Source organism: Micropterus salmoides, unplaced genomic scaffold (genome assembly GCF_014851395.1).
Source record: "Micropterus salmoides isolate LMB-PRFRI ecotype aquatic unplaced genomic scaffold, ASM1485139v1 Ms_hic_scaffold_4, whole genome shotgun sequence".
Taxonomy (NCBI): Eukaryota; Metazoa; Chordata; class Actinopteri; order Centrarchiformes; family Centrarchidae; genus Micropterus; species Micropterus salmoides.
The window spans coordinates 26,871,127-26,893,576 of NW_024043372.1; the positions used below are offsets into that span (position 1 = coordinate 26,871,127).

The 22,450-nt window shown below is 41.4% G+C and overlaps 2 protein-coding genes across 6 annotated transcripts in view; both read right to left on the minus strand.

Annotated features, from left to right (window-relative positions):
• The window catches only part of LOC119885526 (tensin-2-like), a 30,839-nt gene extending 24,948 nt beyond the window's left edge, over positions 1-5,891 (minus strand). Inside the window, exon 1 of one of the 2 annotated variants that reach the window (XM_038695598.1) lies at positions 5,098-5,891. In XM_038695598.1, the coding sequence (XP_038551526.1) occupies positions 5,098-5,214 (117 nt within the window). In that variant the 5' untranslated portion in view covers positions 5,215-5,891. The remainder of the gene's footprint in view (positions 1-5,097) is intronic. The other variant, XM_038695599.1, reaches the window with a different exon arrangement.
• A 2,256-nt stretch (positions 5,892-8,147) lies between these two features.
• eif4ba (eukaryotic translation initiation factor 4Ba) lies at positions 8,148-19,201 on the minus strand. 4 transcript variants are annotated; one of them, XM_038695601.1, is made up of 15 exons: positions 19,189-19,201; positions 17,466-17,606; positions 15,704-15,909; positions 14,446-14,562; positions 14,169-14,223; positions 13,852-13,995; positions 13,311-13,442; positions 12,887-13,060; positions 12,360-12,624; positions 11,861-11,949; positions 11,167-11,428; positions 10,978-11,015; positions 9,817-9,946; positions 9,266-9,338; positions 8,148-9,025 (listed from the first exon to the last, which is right to left on the minus strand). In XM_038695601.1, the coding sequence occupies exons 1-15, from the start codon at positions 19,199-19,201 to the stop codon at positions 8,957-8,959; spliced, it is 1,908 nt and encodes a 635-aa protein (XP_038551529.1). In that variant the 3' UTR covers positions 8,148-8,956. The 4 variants fall into 4 exon arrangements, with proteins under 4 accessions (XP_038551529.1, XP_038551532.1, XP_038551530.1 ...); XM_038695604.1 differs by lacking the exon at positions 9,817-9,946; XM_038695602.1 differs by lacking the exon at positions 9,266-9,338.
• Between the last annotated feature and the right edge of the window lie 3,249 nt (positions 19,202-22,450).

The window sequence follows — 22,450 nt, forward strand, 5'->3', positions numbered from 1 at the left end:
CAGGACACGTTACCATTATGTTGTATGTATTGATCTTATAATCAAAGCAGCAGAGTAACACTGACTATTGACATGTGTCCTCTGCTGTTATGATGAATGGAAGCTGCTATAAACTGTGGCATCCGCTGTGTGTGTGTAAAGGAGGAGAGACGACCGATTGATGAACCTGACAAAAAGAGGGCATATGAGAGGAGAGGATGGTCCTCCCCCACCCCCTCCAGCCATTTACATTTGAAATGTTATTACATAACTTGTGATTTTTGGTGCTTGAATCGATTGGACTTACGTAATGGCCCACTGAGTTGCTGTACATGTAACCGTGTCGCTCATAAACATAACCTGAGGTCGCCTGAAGGGAATTTTCAGTATGGAGGAGTTAGTTGGATGGATCAGTTTCACTGAAAATGAAAGTTGATCAGAATCACTTTCTTTCCACATATAGAAAAATGAAGCAGTATGAAATTACTTACTCTTAATGATAAGTATTAGGGCTGACCCCCAATAGTCGAAGATTCGATGCTTTGATGGGCGGAGCCTGATTCAACTGTTAATCTCACAGTCGAAGCTTCGCAGCGAAACAAGGATCTTGCCATTTTGGCGATATGGGGGTGCTCAACGTCTGATTTTACATAGAACTACCAGTTTTCTCCCAATAAGTTAATATACAGCCTATTACAATATACATTTCAACGTTTAATGCTGTAAATAAACATGCAAAAAGGAAAAAAACTTTCAATAAATGTTTTTAAAAGTGCGTAAATAAATCCAAAATTGTAACCCTAACCCTGGGTCGTCAGTGCGCATGTGTAGGCGTAGAGTGTGTGGAGGAACACTTGCTGAAGAGACTGAGCCCCGGCTTCACTTGTGTTGTGCTGAGTTGTCTGCTCCTTGCGGGACTTTCGGATAATTTATCACCGCTGAGAATCACAAAGAATATTTTATCGTTTTTTAAATAGCTGGCTACTTGAAAAAGACCTGCAAGGAACCGCGACGTGCATGCAGTTGTCGGCAGCAGGAATGCATGCAAAACTCACACAAGACCGGTGAATGACAGGCGAGAGAGAGACAGAGAGAGAGACAGAGAGAGAAAAGGGTCTTCAAAATGCCTCCGTTTAGCTGTAAATTTACAGTGTAAGTTGAATGAATAGAGACTGCAGCTCTGCAGCTTCTCAAGATTAAAGCGGAGCTACCATGTGTAACGCCGCCTGCAATCGCTGTGCACAAAAACACACATGATTCGACTATCAGTCGGCAGGACTTGACGATTCTGATTCGACTATGTAAATCCTTAGTCGGGGACAGCCCTAATTAGTATCATATTATTTAAAATTATATGAGTAACATGGTGATATTACAGGAGTTAAAAATACCAAATTAACCTCAATATATAAAGTCACAGTTGAGTGGCTTGTGACTAATAGACATTGCATTGATTTTTGCATTGCAAACGTTTCCCCATATTTATACATGTGGTTGGGTTTTGTGGTTGCACATCTGAGCCAAGTAGTAGTACAGTAAATAAAAATCTCTAAGAATGTGGCTTTTATAGAGACATGACATCCAAGCCACTCTAATAATTATTTACCCACATACAACAGTGAATTGACAAATGTGCATTGGTGTATTGTGGAATGAGGTCCACCAAAGCCAACACTGGGCCATGTTAATCACAGTACAGTTTCTTCTCCTTCTTAAAGGTCTGTGAATTATCTCAAGACACAAACCATCTCAGGCAACAAGTTTAACATTTCATTTCAGATAAACACAATTTCAGTAGTTCATTGTTGAAACCACATCATGTAACTCATCTTGTGAAGCCAGTGTGTCAGTTTGAAGTTCAAACTGAACACTCAGGACAAGTCAAGGACACCACCTTGTGGACAAGTACTAATAGCACAGCCCTCCAACAAGGACTGACATTAGGTGCATAGGTAAGGCATTGTGTTTGCTAGTGCTGAAAGGTTGGCAATGAACCTTTTTCTGTTCTATAATTAAACTAAAGTCCTTAAAAAAACAGCATACATGCCATTTAAGACAATCCAATGAAATTGCTGAAAACTAATTGTGACTGTCATTGTGAAACTACAGAGGCCAATACATTCATACATTACATTAATTTAGCTGACGCTTCTATACAAAGCGACTTACAATTGCTATATATGTTAGAAGTCACACGCTTCTGCAGCAATAGAGATTAAGTGTCTCCCACACCAAAGTGTTTTATCCACTGCGCCATCACCACCCCCTCATTCCTTTTTATTTACTCTGTTTTCCCTTGAGTTACTATAATTTGTTCTCTTGAGATCTCATGTTATTTATGTCATTATCTTGAAATAACAAATTTTGTTGTTTGCTCTGAGATAACGGGATAATTTTCTTGAGGTTGTGAGATAACCAAACATTGTTTTCCAGAGATAAGGACATAATTAATTCGAGATCTCAAGAAAACAATAATGAATTAAATGTGATGGGCCGCCAATAAAATTGTAGCCTTGCTAACGGTTTTCCTAGATGACGCACACTAATGTGTATACTATCTGTAACAGCAAGGCATAAAGCTATTTCAGCCTGTGTCAGGACTTGATAGAAGAGATGCTGTATGTATTGAGAGATGATTGAAGAATGATGCAGTGATCAATATTCTCCTGCTCCTCTGACATTGCTACACTGAAGGATGTTTCCTGCAATCATTAAATATACTAAACTATTGTTTTGTTTTCTCAAGATCTCAAATTAATTATGTCATTATCTCGAAAAAACAAAGTTTCGTAATCTCAAGATCTTGAGAAACTGAAACTTGATGACATAAATAACTCGAGATCTCTAGAAAACTAATTATATTAACTCTTTATCATGCGAAAACCGAGTAAATATAATGTATGAATGTCTTTTCGGGCTTCTGTATGAAACTATGATGATAGTATTTGTTTGATGTAATAAGGATTTTTTGAATTTGGACTGAATATGGACTGCATGAGACTGCACAGGTGTTTATGTACTTTTTGTACCAGTAAAAGGAACTTAGGTTTAGTGGACATTCACTCTCCAGAGGCTCCCATGACTATCAGCGGTGTTGCAGTATTGCATTGCAGTATTAAAGAACCCCGCCCCATTTGGATTTTTGCAGCCAAAGTCTATGTCATTCTACAAGCATCTCTGACCACTGCAGAGAGCCTGAAGCCCTTCCACTTCCAACATGGAGATGAGGAGAGGGTCAGGCACCGACAGCAGCATAATGGATTTCTTTATGACTGCGGCTGCATGGGCTTTTTATTACTGTGAGGACAGCAGCAGTAGCATTTTAAGGGTGTTTTTCCAAAACAATTCATCCATAGAGACAAAGCTAATGTATAAAAGTTCAAGCTGAGTGTCACATTAAATCACTGTTTCATAAATTTGGAAGAGTGCAAATACCAATTATGTGACTCTGTAATATCTGTGTCACTGCAATGTTGATTCCTAACTTGCACTTGCACACTGTGCTAATTCATTAAAATAGTAATAATATACAGCTGCAACAGACACACACACACACACACTCTGTAAATGAAGACAGAGTACAGTGAGACACCCCCTCTGCATTAAATACCTCTGCCTGCGTCAGTATTTTTTTCAGTGACACCTCACTGGTGATGACATGCTGGAGGGCAGAAGCCACATCCTCTAGCTTTGGGTAACACACAAACACACACACACACACACAAACATATACACACACGATCCACTCAGCAAGGGACGGGAGCAGGTGGCGAGCCAGGGGTATGCTCTAGCTCTGGGAGGTTATTTATAACCTGCGTGAGTACGGGGGGTGTCACCTCTAAACAGCCATGAAAATGTTGAAAATAGGTGTGGGAATGAGCATGTGTTTGTGTGTGAAAGAGAGAGACAGAGAGAAAAAAACACTACAAACAAGATGACACATTTCATTCCTCTCCTGCAGAGTCCACCCATTCAGCTGGGACTATGTTATCATAATTTGGCATGGTCTCACACCTCTCTCTCTCTCTCACACACACACACACACACACACACACACACACACAAAGAAATTCAGACAGACACGCACAATTGGGGCTTCAGGGGATTTGAAGCCACATGTGATCTGAGTAATGTTTTTGTTCCAGCAAGATCCAGAAGTTCACTGCACCCCGCAGCACTGTGGGAAACTATACACACAGTGCACAAAAATCCTTCCAGTTAGATACAATTTTTTGTGCAAAATAAAAGTGTTTTGATTACTGGACAAACTAAAAGTGACATTACTTTGCACTCAGACATAGGCTACATGCCAGAGGGTGATTGTGAGAACACACACATTCTGGTGTGGAGCCTTGGTGCTAAAGCAACAGACACTTTTATTTTTGTTACTATAAAAGTCCTCCAGAGTCTTTACGTGTGCAGCAATGTGGCTTGCTCCTAAATCCACACATGTTCCTAAATAGAGCCAGGAGACAGGGAGACGGCGGATCGGAACCGGACAGTAACTTACACCACTTCCTCTTGAACCTTGACCCCTGAGGGACTTGAAAAAGTGGATCGTCCACTACTGTCTGCGTCATTTTCTCCTCCGTTCATTGCCTCTGGTTCTTTTGTACGCGGTGGGAGGGACCAGGCCATCAAAATCAAATACTTTTAACGATCTACAAACATGCTTCCAGATCTAAACGGGACCTGCAAAACACGCGTTTATCCTTTGGTATGCAAACATGTGCGGCATGAGATGCTTCTGTTCTATTTAACGGAGAGCAGGAATATTTCGTAAGGGAGAGAGAGAGAGAGGGAGAAGAGAGGGGGGGGGGAGCTGCTTTTGAGTCCGGGCTTTATCTAATTTGGAAACAGTGTGGCAATTCTTTGCATTCCTTCAGTTGACTATTATGTGGTGAATATAGTGGAGAACAGTTAAATTAAGTCACATGACAAACAGTAAGCAGTACCTACGGCTGTTTGAAACAACTGCAACAACAATGTGCACATCCAGGACCTGTTTTACTCCTATCATGATCTTTTGCTCGTTGCCTTCAGCTGCTAATGCACTCAACGTACTGTAGTGTGCAACCAGACTGTGTACAGTTCCCTGAGGAGCAGTTATTCACCTACCTGAGAAAGTTGCAGGACTTCAGGATGTAACTCGGGGTCTGCCTTTATGTGGATTCTTCCTGTGTCAGTATGAGGTTTCTTCATCTGGCCAGTGCTTGTACTGTGAACGCACCCCATACTTCCTGTTTTGCCTTGTATCTTTTAATTTCCTCGAATCTTATCCGCTCGATCCAGACAAAGTGTTTTAGGTCCTTCTTTTCTCCTCCTCCTCCTCCTCCTCTCAGCGCCTCATGTTTTGAAGGGCCTCCTTGTGTTTCTATGCCAGTGTCTTCCCCTCCATGTTCCTTCTTCCCCAGTGACTCCTCACACCTCTGCCCTTCTCTCTGACAGCTTGTCCTGCCTTGAAATCCACTCCAGATGACTTTGCCCTCTCCTCTTACAACCCCTCTTTCTCCCCTTCAAGAAGTGTCACCAAGCACAGGCCGTCCACTGCCTCCCCCCCTCCCTCCCTCTCTCCTCTTACACTCTTCCCTGTCCCTTTCCTCTCTGGCAGTCCTCACTCTGAAAGCACGCAGGCATACACTCACCACCTCTCACTTCCCTTCCTGCTTTCCAATACCTCCCTCTCTCCTCATCGCCTCTACAGACCCTCAAATGTCTTCTACGCCGCTCTTTCCTGCTCCACACTCACAGACCCTCCTCTCTTGCCCCCTCTATCCTCTTGCCGTCTCTCCAGGGGGGGAGAAGGGGGCAGCTGTTTTGGCTTGTTGATGTCAGGCCCTTCCCCTTGGCTTCACTTAAGCCCCTCTCACTCTCTTCTTCCTCATGGGGGAGTGACTGGATACAGCTTCTTTCACACACGTCATCCTTCTAGACTCTGGAACTTTGCTCATGAGAACATACTGTGAGCTAGATCCCACTACTCCCTCCTCTCTGCTTGCTGGAAAGGAAGTGAGGACTTTTTTTTTTAACTATCCGCTTGCCTGGGTTTTTTAGTAGACGCCTGGTTGAGACTCGAGGCCTACTTTCTTTTGCCAACAGGGATCTTTCCTTCTTTAAACAATATATATCTGTCACTCCCTGGGATGTAAAAATATTAGATGTGATGAACACCACCCTGTTCGATAGGACACACGACACCAACATTAATGTTCTCTCTTCAGTCCCTCAGTTGCTCTCTCCACTGAAATGAAAACAATGATAGACTCTGTGCCTAAATCTCAAATATGCTTCTCCCCTCGTTAAATTCCTTCAGACTACAGCTCTCTCTCTGTAACACACACACAAATCTGTATTTCCTCTAACTGGGTTCTCCAGACAAAACACTGCTTTAAGATGGAGGTTTTAGGGGTGTGAGGGGAAAATCTCCAACAATAAGCCCTTTCTAAAACCATGTTTTTAGCCCCCAGTTTGACCGTACAAAGCGGTCCTTGGTTTAAACTCAGACAAATCCGGGGCTGCGGGATAAATTAGGCGACAGACAACATGCATTGAGTGAGACTTTCAGCAGCCTCAGAGATGCCTCTGTATTGCAGCTCCCGTGATGGCATCAGCAGACACATGGAGCTGACCATGACGGATTACACATATAAAGTTAGTATACATGTAATGGCAAATTTCATTTGATACATAATCTAGGGCCCTGAGTGATGTAAACTCCAGTCATGTTGTGGCTTGAAGAGGAGGAAGGAAAGACCCTCCTGTGTGGACCAGCTGCTGATTCACAAGGCAACAAGGGTGGTGAGCTGGCTGGCTGGCTGGCGAAAACATTTTTAAACTCCAAGATGCAGCCCTCTTTTCACTAAAGTATAAAATAGCATACAATGAAAATACTCAGGTGAAGTCTGAATACTCCAAAAGTGTGCTTGATTATAGTAGTTATTCCACCACTGGATACACACACACACACACTTTGCAACCTCACAATGAAGAGAAACTCTTTACTGAATTTGAAATCATGCAGAACTACACTAAATGTAAAAAACAGCAGGTACGAGTTCCTAATATTCTTTTTAAACATCAGCTTCTCCTAGATGATGTGATTTGAACACTTTATATCTTACCAATTTCCCTTCCTAGTGCCACCATTCACAAAGATGTAGGTACAAATAAGCAAAAGACAATAGTAATGTGAAAGAATGATATTAAATTAAAACCCAATCGAAAGTTTAAGTATATAAACATTACATGACCTTATGTTTACTTGTCCACACAGGTGGTTGATACTACAGTGAGATTAAGCTTCTGTGACACCCACACACTTTATGCTCCCTAAGTAGCCATTTTGATATAAACGGTATACTCTGAAATAAATGTGCACAGGACCGATTTGTTTGTAGCAGGTATTGAACAACTCTTAACATTAAACGGTGATTGGCAGGTCATTTTACTTGCTGCCACTCACCATTCCCTCTGTCTCTATATGCTCTCTATATGGGGTCTAGAGTCTTATCTCACAACAAAGTGGGTGCCCTCTGTCTGTGTGTGTGTGGGATGTGAAGCTCAGCAGGATCCTAACCAGCTGCCACCAGGAGTCGGCCCTCAGCGGGGGGGGGGGGGGGGGGGGGGGGGGGGGGGGGGCTTGAGACTTGATAAATAGTCTGTCTTGGACCACACTAGAAGAACAGCAAGTGGAGGCACTCTGTTGTAGTTGCACATGAAAGTGATGCAACTCGCCATCCTGCAACAGACACTGGTTTTGTGGTTAATTTAAATTGCCGCGCCGTCACAAACATGTGTAGGGCCTAGTCAGGTTAATGCAGGCAACAAAGAGGAGCTGCTTGACAGTTTGGCTCGTTTGTAACCGTTAACTATTACAGCCAAGCACTAAGTCGGCTTTAAACGGGTAGTTTACACACTTGAACAGTTTTTTTGTTTTTTTTTTAACCCTTGGCCTGAATACCTCCAGTAATGCATACATATACAATGACCACATACTATTTGAATGTACATAATGACCCCAATTTATTGCAAATTGGAAGACAGCTTCATGTAATCTCATGCAAATGCTCACACCCTACTATAGGCAACTGCAAACTTTCCTTAAATACTTGTACTCCTCACGTCAGCAAGAGTGAATGATTTAGACAGCTGTGGAGAATCTTTAAGACTGCTGTAAACGACCATGAGGAGCCTTTAATTGATTTGATTATTTCATCAGGTGTAGAAAGAGACATCTGTACAATGACTGGGGCGATAGTAATGGCACTTGTAGCGGGTCACTCCTGCATTACTGTAGTCTATGTATTACACATTCCCCTCTTGTAATACTGTGTTGAATGGTACACACATGATTGACAAAGATTTTTAAATTAGTCAGCAGGCTCAACATTCATGACTGTTAGTGTTGGAAGACTGATTTTCATGACTAAATTTGACTTAAGAGATTGGTTTAGAATAATTATCTAATACCAAATTATTTTCTAACAAATAACAGGGGTCTAATAATGAATTATTATGCAAGTCAAAATTTGATTTAGAAAAAACAGGTTGCACTAAGCTACATCTTCTGTTGGATAACATCTGACCTCACTAAACCTTTGATTCACAAATATACAAATTCATTTTTTCCCCACTTTTTTCATTTATTTATTACAATTAATTCAATGTTATCCATCACTTTTCCACGTGTCAGCTACTCTGTTTTTTCCATTTAAAACAAGTCCAGTATGTGACTATTCTTCAGAAGCGGAATAGTCCAGAAGGAGGGTCAGGGGAGGGTGGGTACGTGGGTGGGAGGGGGGTGTTTTGAAAGTAAAGGACAGGTTTGTAGCAGGAAAGAAGGTAGGGAGTGATGTCCTCCCAGGAGCCTCTTCCATGTGGAGTTTTTTTCATAAGCTATGTGAGATTATTTTTTTTTCCTGCATTCGGCGTTTTCTCCTCTTCTTGCGCTTTCAGGCGCCGTCTCATCAATTTCTCTCTATTCTACGTCCTCTGCATCATCTCCGTCCATTAGCAAAGCGGCGTACTTACTGGCTGAGCTGAACTTCTGAAAGAGGCAAAACAAAAACAGAAGGTGATCAGTGCAGTAAGCTTCGGATGCTAAACAAATCTAGCTTATGCAAGAGAAAAGATGTCAACTTTAAGGAGCATGAAACATTAGGGCCAATTATTTTATGACTGATGATGGGCTGTACCGGGGGGACTCTGTGATTTAGGGAAACCCTTTAAGGAATTATAATTTGGGTGACATCAAAGGCTGACTAAACCTTGGCAGTGAAGGACTTACGGGGGTTGGGGTTTCTTCGAATTTCTTTGGCTCTGGGGGTGGTCTGGAGTCTCGGTCTCTTCTGTTATCCTTTCTACAATAAGAATGAACACGGAGGTTTTAAATTTTATCGACAGACCCTGTGCTGGAAAGCTGACCCTTTGCTATGAATCCTGCACACATAGTTCAAAACATAGCTATAAAGACAAACTAAAGGAGCACAAATTATGTTCATTTACATAATTTGAAAAGTAACATCTACAAGCTGCTTGGCACCCAGTTCACACCGTGCTCAGTCCTCATTTTCAGAAAACAAAAGAAAAGAAAAACTCATCTATGTCCCAAATTTTAGTTCCAATTTACTATTGATATTTTATTGCTGAAATTGTTCATGTCCTGTGCTACATTCATGGGGATTGGAACTATTTGGTGTAGAAAAGGAGGGTCCACAACACTATGAACAATGACTCATCAGTTGTACAACTGAGCATAGGCCACTCTTTACAGATGCCCAGTAAATGTCCTCCCTGTCTCATTAAGAACTTTGGAGTTGCTAGCTTTGGTTGGCTGACCTGTCGGCCTCCTTTCTTCGGTCTCTGTTGGGCCCCTCTCCTCGGCCCCGCCCTGCTCCAGGCCCTGCAGGCCCCCCTCTTGCCCGTGGGGGCCCTCGGTCCCGACGCACACCTTCAGCCTTGTTCTCATCTTAAAGGAGAAGCCAGACAGTTGAGTGAAGGGGAGGTTGTTGGACTTTAGACAGTAGACTACACTCACAACACACTGCAGCATAAAAAGCCACTGGGTTGGATTCAAAAAGTGTTAGTCACTGATGTAGGGCCAATTGAGAGGTGCACAACTGCTTGAATGCAAGCTTAGCTTGTACAGTGGAATTAATCTCCTATAAATTTGAGCCAAAGGTTTCCAAAACAATAAAAAAAGTCCTATTCTGATAAAGCACTGCAGATTATGTAGGTCTTCAATGTTTTCACGAGTCTGAACTTGAGATTTTTCGTTAAATCAGAATTGTGGTGCATTAGCATATTATTCTGCACCATAGATGTAATTTTTATTATTTGCAAAACAACGCAGACTAGTAACGCAAGACATATTTTTGTGCTCCCCTTGTAATTAATACTCTTAGCTGGAAGATGACCTGCTCCTTTCAGACACGTTCTCGCTTTGCCCAACATGTTTTCATTATGATACGAAAAGCTGTTCTTACACTTTATAATGGAAGTTAGCTAGTCTCAATAAGAAACACTGGAATTCTCTAATATAACTCATGTATTAAAGCTGCACATGTACAGTAAGGAATTGACTTTCTGTCTGTACAATGAAGTTTTACCATTTACAGACTTGAATTGAAAACCCCAGATCCCTGGTTTCATGCAAACCTCAGTTGCCTTTTCTGGACCACACGACAGTTTCAAACCACTTTCATTTCTTTTCAGCAGCAAAAACAGCAAAGTCGTCTTATTTTCATCCATCCACCTTTGTTGTTTCTTTTGGCGTGATGATTTGTACAATCTCATAAGGTTGCTTAATGTGGCTGTGAGTCTTGTTCAGTTTCCTTTGCCACACATTTTTGCAGATAAATGTCAGTGTTTTTTATTGACACACATCTTCCTTCTTTGAATTTCTGTCCTTTTAAAGTTGTGTGTGGGAGCCACACTGACATGGTTTGTTCAACTGTATTCATAGTCTACACTGAGTTTGGTCTCATCAGTAGGCCTTACCTTTTCCACATCCCAAATCATCCACAGAACCTGGGGAGCTAAAGAGAAAGTGAGAACATTCAGGGACAAGCATACAAAACACTTGCATGAAAGTTGAACTCTAGAAGCCTCTCGTAGCTCATTCTGGAGGTGAACAGTACGCTCCTGACAGGCTTCCTAACACACAGTATGCCACACTTGTGTTCTCACCTGAGCTTGGGAGGAGCTGAACCACCTGGGGAGACAGGAGAGACTAGAGGTCGGCCATCACCATCGCTAGAGCCTGTGCTGACTGCACTTCTTTTGGCCCAGACATTCTCCTTAGGAGGAGGAGCGGGCATCACCTTCAGGGGCTCCTTGGAGGAGCCGGTAGAGGGGGGCAGCGGGGAGGACCCAGGGGAGGAGGGTTCACCTTCTCTCCCACTGAACACCTCATTGTCCCCAGAGCGCTCGCCATCTCGACACCGGGACCCTGGTAGATGAAAAGAAGAGCCTGTTGTTTTCTAACTGTTTTACATCACTGTGGATAAGTGTTTACCACTTGATGAGAAATTTGCCATTTTAAGTTTGTACTGGTTGTTTTTTTTTTAATGTATTTTTCTAAACACACAAAGTGCTAGAAGTTCTCCCAGTGCAAATGAAGGCAGCATTTATGAGAGAAAAAATAAGTCTTAAGGTACTCAAAATTAAAACTTTGATACAGACTCAACCTTTGATGGTTTACATGGTGGCATGACTGATGTAACTGATTATCTATCGATTAAAAGTTTTATGTAGGGAAGAAAAAAGGGACAAAGATTGGATATATAGTAACCTAAGAGCATAATCTTGCCTCTTAAGGTTTACAAGGAGAAACCAGATTCCTGAAGGCAAGCTAACAAAATAAAATGCTGAGGTATCTCACCTCTTCCAGAAGTGCTTCCTGGCTGTGAAGACTCGCTTGCTGTGCGAGATCGCTCAGTATGCGATTCCTCATTGCGCCAGCTTGGGTCCCTGAAAACAAAACAAAAAGCGTAGAGACTCCAATGAGATGAATAAGTTGACAGTTCTGAGAACAGTGCTTGATGCAAAGTATGCCACCACTGCACAAAACAAAGCTAAAGCAGTTAAAGTACACATCACATCAATTTTTATTTTTTTCCCACATTCACATGGATTCTTGTTGTCATATCATGTTAATTTAGACAAAATTCATATTGTGTGTAAATAACACCCCAAAAAAACAGATCTACAAAAATCATGTGCTGAATTTGCTGTGTTTGTGTTACAAAAGTATCTTCCTGAAATTTATCAAAGCATAAACAAATAAACAATATGAACTCCTCCCACAACAGGGAATGTTTAAAAATTGTTGACTTTAGAAATAACACATTCAGTTGCCACCAACTACATCAACCACTGACCTGTCTCGCATCTTTCTGTCGGGTCCCCGGCCTTTGTCCTCTTCCAGCTGCCTCTGCAGCCTCTCTTCCTCTTTCTTCAGCCTCTCCTCCACCTCCCTCTCCTTGGCTGCTGTGTCAACCGGCTTGGCCGCGCCAAAGATGGATGATGCTCTGCTGCCGGAGCTCGGAGCTGCAGCTGGGGAAGTTCCACCGCCGCCGCTGCTTGCTTCCTCTTCCTTGGGCACACTACGGGGCTTAAGGTTCAACTTGGGTCTCTGTTGAGGACCTGGGACAAAAAACAAACAAGCTTTAATTACAGAAACAGACGCGACTGTGAAAGTATGTCAACATAATTTGTAACTTTAAACATGAGTTTTTATTTACATTGTATTACTGAATTTTTTCTAAATATAGAAGAACAAAATTACTGCCAAATGTAACTAAGGCAAAAACAAACACTCAAATAATCTTATTTGAGATGATGACAAATAAATAATGCTGCCCAAACGTTGTGTGTGTGTGTGTGTGTATACACAGTGAACGCTCACCTCTCTCCTCACGCCTCTCATCCCGCTTCTCGTCACGGTCTCCATAACGATCCCGCTCTCCATAACGATCCCGCTCTCCATAACGGTCACTGCTACCCCGACTGTCATCATAATCGCGGCGGAAGCCACTGCCAAAGGCACGACGCCCACCTCCACCACCACGAGAGTCAAAACCTACAAAGGATGGCAGGAAGACAGGACAGAAAACTGGTGAGAGATGAAAGTGGAGGTGTGCAAGTGTTTACAAGCCCAGTCAAGGCTGCAGCGGGACAATTGAAGACTCATGTAAAATGATGATGTGATTAGGATTGGCATTATAAAGAATATTTTGGGGATTTTATGAACAGGAGGCAGAACAATAGCTGATACAGAGAGGTATCAGACATCGTAATCCCAAGACAAGGTCCAAACAAGCACAACACACCTCCTCTATCAAACTCTCTGCGGTCCCTGTCGTCATAGCGATCCCGGTAACGGTCTCTTCCACCTTCGTAGCGGTCATTGTCCCGTCGCGGTCCATCTCTGTAACCTCCCGACTCATAACGGTCTCGTGATCCTGCAAGAATTATAAAAGAACAACAATGCGGTTTCACATGTGAAAACTCTTATAATGAACTGTCCGACTGGGTTCTGTTTGAACATCAAACAGGGTTTTGATGGAAGACATGCCGTACTCTCTGCAGTCAACATTTTCATACTTTAGCATGTTTTACAAGTGAAAAGCCGGGCATTATCCAGACCCTGTAGCGATGTTTCAGGAAAGTGAAGGGAGTGAGTTTGGAAACTTTGGAATAGATAGTTTACTTTAACAAATTGTTCCAACTAAAATTCTCCTAGGACACGAAAGTAGTTTCGGTTTTACCCCAGTTAGTATCACTAGTGTTATACCCACTATACCCCCCCATCAAATCAAGTGTGAAAGAAGTACGGATGTTGAAGCACAAACAAAGCCAATTCTGACTCACTCTCTCCAAAGGCATCATCTCTCTTGGGAGGTCCATCGTCTGCGTCTGCACTGGGCCGAGCTCTCCAGTCAGTGTCTGTCTTGTCAGGACCCATGTCCGACATCCTTCCCCTGTCTCTGCCTCCCATCATTCCACTGTCTCTCTCTGAGGTGTGAAGAAAAAGAAGAGAAGATTAAGGGGAAGTTTAATTTTAGAATATAAAGGCAGAGGGACATACTCACATTTGCTAAATGACAATAAAAGGCACACTTGCAATGGCACACTAGTGGCCAGACGTCACAGCAAAAAACAACAACCAAAAAAAGGTAGCATCACACCTTTATCATTGGACTGGTCTGCAATATCCACACGGATCCTTCGGTTTCCCAGGTTCTGTTGGCATGAACAGATAGAGAGGACAAACAGTTTGTGATTCTCCCATATACATTTTTATGACAAAGAAACTATGTAATTACTAGTTCAAATAGAGTCATTTTTTGCAGTGAGGCCAATAAAAAAAAAACCTAACCCAAGATTGTACTGTGCAATACAACTACAGAAAAAGTCATACACTCATATGTAATATAAAACCACGTTCCTGTTGAATCCTCTCACCTCCTCATTGAGACTAAGGGCCCTCAGGAGGGAATCCACGTCATCAAATTCAGCATAGCCAAAGCCCTTCAGCCTCTCTGGGTTACTGGGCTCTCGGGGCAGACGCACAGCACTGATCTGGAGATGAAGATAGTGATAGAGTAACATAAAACAGAGAATGCACCTATCATTGCCATAGCATTGTACCATTCGCCCAAACAAGATCAGAGGGAACAGAGAGTAGTATGCAAATCACGTATATGGAACAAATGGGTTGACTTGATGGAAGAAATACCAGATGAGAATGTTTGTCATCAATTTCAGGACAGCACTAAAAGGTACCTGCACTGTTGAAGGTAACCTTAGTGTGACATCAGTGAGGTTTTCTCACTAACACTGTGACCATTTTATGTAAAGGGTCCCACTCTGCTGTGACTGAACAAGCCAGAGGCCACATGAGGACATGAGAAGTGAATTATTTAGCAATATTTGAACAAAGAGGTATGTGTGTAAGGTACTGAATGAGAAGTTTACAAGGGTTGAAAGAGTTTAACGACTCGTTTTTTTTGTTACTGAAACACTAATCGGACCAGTTTGGCTTTTGGGAACTCTGTTAAGTGTAAAAGCTCAATCTTTTCTGGCTGCATGAGGAAACTTTCAATAAGCAATTATATTTATTTATTTTTTCACTGTGCCACTACCTCCTTACCATGACCAGTGCAATGTTTAGATCTGTCACATCTGTGTATTTTGAATGTATGTATGTGAATGTGTGTATTTCTTTGCCATCTGTTGTGTTGTATCAGGCGCAGCTGTAACCAGTGAATTTCCCCAACATGGAATCAAGAAAGTCTTATCTTTTAAGTGTTCCTTTGACCCCCCCCCCAAATATAACACACCTGTGGAGAAACATGGGGACCCTACTCAAATGTCTGTCTATAGATACAAAAGGCAAAACTAAGAAGCAAGGTTGACCTGTGTGTCTCCCTGCTACTACTAAAGAAATACACATGTCCTGCAGTGTCTAAACCACAGCAGTCCCAAGGGCAATATGTCAGCGAGGACTAAAATTACAGGTGTAATTGAATATTGATGAGAATGACCAGCTTGACAAGGTGTTCGGGTAAATTAAGTGCAGTTACAGCTGCTATACAGACTGCAACTCTAAAATTGTTACTTGAGTTTTACCGTTTGTGTTGCCTTACAAAACAGTGGCTGTAACCAACAAGTGTTGTGCTTTGTGCCCCATAGTGCCCGCGTGTTTGCCTGCTACACCTACTGCCAAACCGCGGAAGAAGTCTTTGATCGAGTCCTCAGTGACATCATACGGCAGGTTGCCCAGGAAGGCTGTGTATGGCGGGCTGCGGGGCAGTCGGGACCGGTCAATATTGGGTTCACGAGCTGAGCGAGGCGCTGTGGGCAGGATGGAGCGGTCAATGGGTGGCGCCCGGTATGTATCCTCCTCCGTGTGCCATGAAGTTGAGACTAGAGAGATAAGGAGAGGGAAAATTTCAAACAAATGCTATCCTAAAACTTTATTTTCCCTTTGTTACTTGGTCCATTAAATCCAGGAGTGCTTCTATTGTGACGCACGCAAAAAAGGTAATGGCAACAAAGACTTCACAACAATGAATCTTAGTGGAATAATACAGGCATTACTACACGTAAACATCCAATACAAACAAGAGACACTACAGTAAATCCCAAACTCCTATTCAAAAATGACTGTGTAAGAAATAGTTACCGCTGACTGGAAACCATTTTAATGTCAAATGCCCTTTTATTTATGCAGACATTAAGTGACACTGTTATGCTGAATTGTCTCCTAGCACATCCACACCATCTGTGGCAACAAACGGTCTGACTCGCTTTGCGTGTTTCTGTCACTCGTGTCTGAGAAGGTGATTAAGCTAACTGCATCTAAATTTGGCGAAGACAAAGACAAGTGTTGCAGTATGAGAATCCTACCTGGTGTCTATACAGTATGGAATTAAGAGTACGAAAAATAAGGAAAAAGGCAAAATAAATGGAAAAAATGGGAACATACTTGTTTGGTGTTCGGCAAATTTTTTCCATTATATTCGGTTTCAGACAAGAATTTTCATTTCGGTGCATCCCTAATTTATATGACCTTCTGTGCAAGACAACTAGCTACACTTAATGCGACAAGAACATGTGATTGTGTGATGTGTAGTTTGATGTGCAAACAAATTTGACAAAAACCATGTGTAGACACATCATGCAAAGCCACAAAGGAAAACTGCCAGGGCGCATGTGAAACACCATCCAGAGAGCAAAAGTCATTGAATTATCCATCTAGGACCTCAATCCAAACTATCCAGCCGACATTTCATATTCAAAACGGCCATCTCAAGTCTGTACAACCAAATGAATGGATTCCTTTCAAAGCACTTGGAAAACAGTGCAGTGGGTACGCTTACAGTTGACATATGGAGCTCAGATGTGTCATTACTCAGTCTGAAAGACACTTTAGAGATTCAAGTTTTACATCGCAAAAAGCAGCGCTGCAGGCTGAACAGTCATTATTTGGAAGCATTTCATCACTTTATAAATTTAACAATGTATGTGTATGTTCATAGTTATCTTCAGCAATCTTACATAACATGCATTTAAAAGGGCATAGTGGACAATATGATCATCAACATTGTATCAGCAGACCCTCAGTGTTGTGATATTCATACTGAAAAACTGCTGTTAAGACATAGTTCACCAATCCTGACCTTTTCTTACAATGCTGTATACATTAATAAGACGTGAAAAACAAAAAGATTAATACCTCTTTACTGCATCATTTACATTTAAAACAAAAATGCAGTCGCTCATTTTACATTCAGTCAAGTATCAGACCATGTTGATGTCACTAGTGTACCAATGTGACCGCACTGTTTTCATTTCTCACCACTCAACTAAGAGACAACCTGAGCAGTAGAGCGATGATATTGATTTCTACCACTGTTAAATGGAAAAAGGCACACGATGACCGATAAAGACTTTACACGTTTACTTCAGCGTGTGCTCACCATCTCCCTCCAGGTCGTCAGTTTCATCTGCCCAGCTAGTGGTTTTGGTTGGGTAGCTTGGGACTGCACTGCTGCCGCCAGTGTCCTCTGCCAGGAAGTCAGTCAGGGTGAGAGTCTTCCCCTTCTTATTCTTCTTCTTAGCTAGAGGGGATATGAACACAACAGTAAATAGTCAGCCATGGAAGAAACACGCAAGGCCACAGGTTCGTCACCCATCTAGGTGTGTGTGTGTGTTAGAGAGGTTTTCAAATTCTTTATCCACACCCCAGCCTTTGGTTTGAAAAAGGAATGTATTAAGGTTACATTTAACTTCATTTGATACATTTAACCTATTCGTTTGTAAAACTACATCCACCCACCCACAGAGTGAGTTTGAGAATAGACAGATATTACACATGGTGTGTAAAAATATAATTACAGTATCAATACAGTGATGACATATGAAATATAGTCATTTTAGCAGAACGACAGGGCTGCATGTTAGAGGACTGTATCTTGGTGTCTGAATCAATGCGTCATGTAATCCAGAAAAATCCTCATTATGTCTGTTTGAATGGTAAACAGTTCATCTCATAGAGCAGGTCTGGTTTGTTTTGGTCTGAGGCAAAAAAAGGGGGCCTACAAAGCTGGCTGTGAGCTTTATTGTGAAAATCCCGGCTGTCAGGACATTCTTTACACACATCGTTACAAAACCTACACAGAGAGAGAAAAACAGACAACAACTCTTTCCCAGTACACAATGCTAAGTCACTGTTTAGAATTACAGGCCCTGACTAAAACAAAAGAATAATGTACTGCTGTCAGTAGTTTTCTTAGCGCTTAGCACTAATGTGACATTAGCACGCCGGGAGCTGCGTAACATTTACTTTTGGCAGTAACGTTACTGACTTTTGCTTAAGCTACAAGAGCATAACTGTGAGGCCCGACAGCAGGGCTAAACATGCAGGCTGACTGTTTGCCATCTACGCAGGACGCTTTTGTCTTTATGCCTATGCGGGCTTAGTCAGCAAAGGACTGCTGATGGGGGAAGTCTCCCTGCTTAGCCGGCTAGGTTTTAGGGCCTAGTGCACGTCGCACCGCCAGGATCCAAGTGCGCCATCACCGGAGAAGGACTTGGTCGGCCGGATGGGACGGCTCAAAGTTGTAAAGCTATCAGGGAAGTGTTTAGGATGCGACCCTGCTACCCCGTTTCATGAAACACTGATACCAGGGAGCTAGGCTTTACACGTGGGGAGCCTCCTCGGGCTGCCCGGTCTTCTCGGCCCAACCCCTCTCCCATGAAACGCGCTTGCGCCCGATGCTTATCTGCTCAGAGCGCCACGGCGAGCTCCGCTACGGGGATACAATGTGCCAGCTCTGCACGCAGTTAGAAACATTTCACAACATGTTACACAACGACCAAAACATAAAATACCGTGTAAACCTGAAAGTGGAAAACCCAATCACCCCAATAACAAGTTTAATGGGGAAAGACCGCATGTAATCTGCAACGTTAGGGTAAAATGTTCAGGTTGTGCAAGTCGTTCATTCGTCTTCCCCCAGCAGTTACGTCTTTACCGGGCCAAAACAACCGACGAACCTGTTTATACACGCGGGACAACGACTCGAATCAACAACACGAGGTATTAGCAATCCCCAAACGTGATATGGTTAATTATATCGATGTAAAACCTGCTGATTTCCCCCCCAAACGGCTCGGATCGTTCACCCTCATAAACCTCACCTGACGCCGCCATGTTGGAGAGCGAGTTTGTAGTAGTTCCCGGATGAAGGCGTCAGAGGTTTATTATCGGGAGCGCGCATCGCCGTTCACGGGAGCGTCTCCTCCCTTGTTTACTCACCCACATCTGTTCAGCAAGAATTGTAGTTCTTCACGTCCTTCCTTTACCTTGTCACACGTTTCTATCACATCTGTCACCGAACTAACGTTCATTTCTCTTACATAGCAACACCAAATCCTTTTACAAAAACGTCTTTGCAGCTTTAAATGTTATACCGTCTATCTGCCTAATATTCTTCGTTAATCCATGTGAAATTGTTAACAATTAAAAAATTAAAAGAAGTCATAAGTATTGTTTGGTGCTTGGCTGCAAAGACTACATACAAATATATCATTCACTGTGACGTTTACCAGTTCATGGCAACATTTTTTGAAATTTAAAACTATCAAATTCAAGTTTATCAAAGAATCCTAAGCATTAGCCTTAACTGAGGGGAACTGCTTGAACGACTAAGAGCAAAAGGATTAAAAATCCTCAGACCTATGTGAAAGGTGACGCTTATTCTATAATGATACTGTTGCATAGTTAGTTTATAATGCACATAGCCTTTATTTAAATTTCTTTATTGGGAAACTAGTAGCCTAACTACAACTGTTAAATGAATGCAGTGGAGTAAAAAGATAAAATCTACAATGTATAAAGTAGCATTACATGGAAATACTCAACTAAAGAACAAGTACCTGAAAAGTGCAGCAGTATTTGAGCATTTAGTTACTTTTTCATTTCTATTATAGGGGAGATAACAATATAGAAATATAAAAATAGGCTTGCACTGTATTTCAAATTACAAAATCACATTCTTCATCTTCATAAACCAGTCTATTAAAGCTTCAAACAAGAAGCGTTGATTGAGCCCAAACCAGAGCTAAAAGGCCAATTAATGTGTCGGGGACTGCTAGCGATTTGCCCCTACACTGTAAACCTGAATAAGAATAGAAAACTCAAAATATTTGTAGAAACTGATATATATATATAATACTATTTTTGAGTAAACCTAACTAAAAATTCCACTTTACAATTTACTCAATAAATGTTATTATGCACAACTTATACACTGAGGGAAATCTACTCAAAAAAATGAATTGTGCGAGACTCAAATACTAATGGAAACTCACTCAACAAAATTACTACTAGTAAACTTAAAATTTACAAAATGCCCATTTTTAGATAGTAGTCCTCAAAAACACAAATACAACTCCATTATTACAATTCAAGTTCTCTTTATTAGTATCATTTTCTCACATCTTCCATCATTTCTACAATTAACAAACAAAATAATGCACATCTTGCATAAAGCTGAATAGACAAAGTAATTGACTGCTTGATCAGATAATTAACCAGCAACAAATTTGAAAATCAATTTGTTTTCATTGTTTTTTGCAATAATGTTGAACTTTCTCTATTTCCAGATTCTTAATGACATTTTTTAGTGTTAAGTGATAATAACTTGAATCTTGAGCTAAATAAAATTTCCTTTTACTACTTGCTTTACTGTGTTTTGTGGAAAAAGCGACTATGCCTAATTTTATTCTATCAGCAGCACTTTTACTTAATAATATAAAAGGGAGCTTTAAATGTGGAGTTTTATGGAAACATAAGCAAATAAAGATAGCTAATAAAGATTGTTTAAAATAAGAAGTCCCACACTATGCAAAGTCAGGTAGACGATGTAATGGAACAATATCAAGGTTTCTGCAGGTTTCACCTGGTCAAATTTAAGACCTTTTTAATACTGTTATGAATGAAATTTAAGACCTATATCACGACTTAAAAAAAAGAAGGAAGGCAGTCACAAAATTACTTGCAGAGTAAATCAGTATATTCAAATTAGGGTAGAATGATGTCTACAAAATTGGTATCGGACGATGTCAACAATGAAACACTGGGATGGACGATGACATTGATGAGCTACTAATTAACAAGCTGGCATGCGGTACACCTGCTGAATTGAAAAATGGAACACTGGGAAAAACAATTCTGTGTCTTTTCAGTGACTTTATAAAACATAACCTACTGCTGATGGATAAACTCAGGGGAGCAGACAGGGAGACAGAGAAAAGCAGGGAAAGCTGGTGTGTTTGCAGTGAGAGACCAGAGGGAAAGGTGTGTGTGTGAGTGAGTGCAGGGAGAAGTCGAGGCAGGCGCAAAGCAGGTACATTTACAAAAAATAATGGAAATAATGTCCATGGGGATTAAAACAAGCTTTCACAGGGCGGTATAATATAAAAAATTAAGATGGTATATTTGTGTGGGGTACTGGGGGTCTTCCCCCAAGAAAATTATATATATAGATATTATATATATAGAGCAGATTTGGAATAAACTACACCCCAAAAGCTAAACTTGCTAAATAAGTCTCGTAATAACTCGTTGAAAGGCCAAAATCGTAACATATCCCTCGTTTAAAAATGGCGGATGTGTTTACCGCGAGATCTGGCAACTCTGATGTATACAAACTTTCAAGTCTCGCGTTGCCAGTAGTCATGTCTCAGTAGGGCTACAGCTGCCATCTAGCAGTTGAAAATAGTAATTGCATTTTGTTTTAAATTAAAATGAAAGTTAATGTAGTGAACGTTACAGCGAAAATAAAGATAATTTAAATGTCACTAATTGCCTCTATTTTGCGGTGTGGGCTAAAAGCAGACTACACGTAGCCTATCCAAATAAGAGCTAAATCGTGGCTACAGATAGACATGTCAATTTAATGACACTTGATATCTTGTAGATATTATTGACATTGCAAAAATAATGGGATATCAACCATCTCACGTGCAAAACCCCACTTTTAATCATTTTTGACTTTTTTGACTAAAAGTGGGCTACAAATAGCCGGTCTGTCTACGAGCTAAATCATGTCTACGCACAGGCTGCACGTAAATCATGTGTAAGAAATGAAACAAAAAACCTTGTAATCACTGTAGACCTTGCTTAAATGATGGAATATCAAACACCATACACGCAAGTTAATTTTGTAAAAACGGCATGTAAAGCCACATGTAAAGTTATTGTGGCTAGAAGTGGGTTACTCATAGCTGGACTAAATCAGGTCTATAGTAAACCTAGACGGTCAAATGACGGCTATTGCTTGCTGGGGACTTAACGAGTGCTTCAAAGGTAACGGCAGTCATCACTTTTTTCCCTTTCCCCTCTTGTATCATGCAGGTTACACCGGTAAATCTCAGAATCAGACTTGGGGGCTTGTTA

What these genes read in the sequence shown, in the direction of transcription:
- eif4ba (XM_038695601.1), bottom strand. An exon ending in TGAGAGGCGTGAGGAGAGAG is followed by an intron (nt 12,625 to 12,886) that starts GTGAGCGTTCAC and finishes TTTTTGTCCCAG; the next exon opens with GTCCTCAACAGAGACCCAAG. An exon ending in CGAAGAAAGGAGGCCGACAG is followed by an intron (nt 9,339 to 9,816) that starts GTCAGCCAACCA and finishes TTCTTATTGTAG; the next exon opens with AAAGGATAACAGAAGAGACC.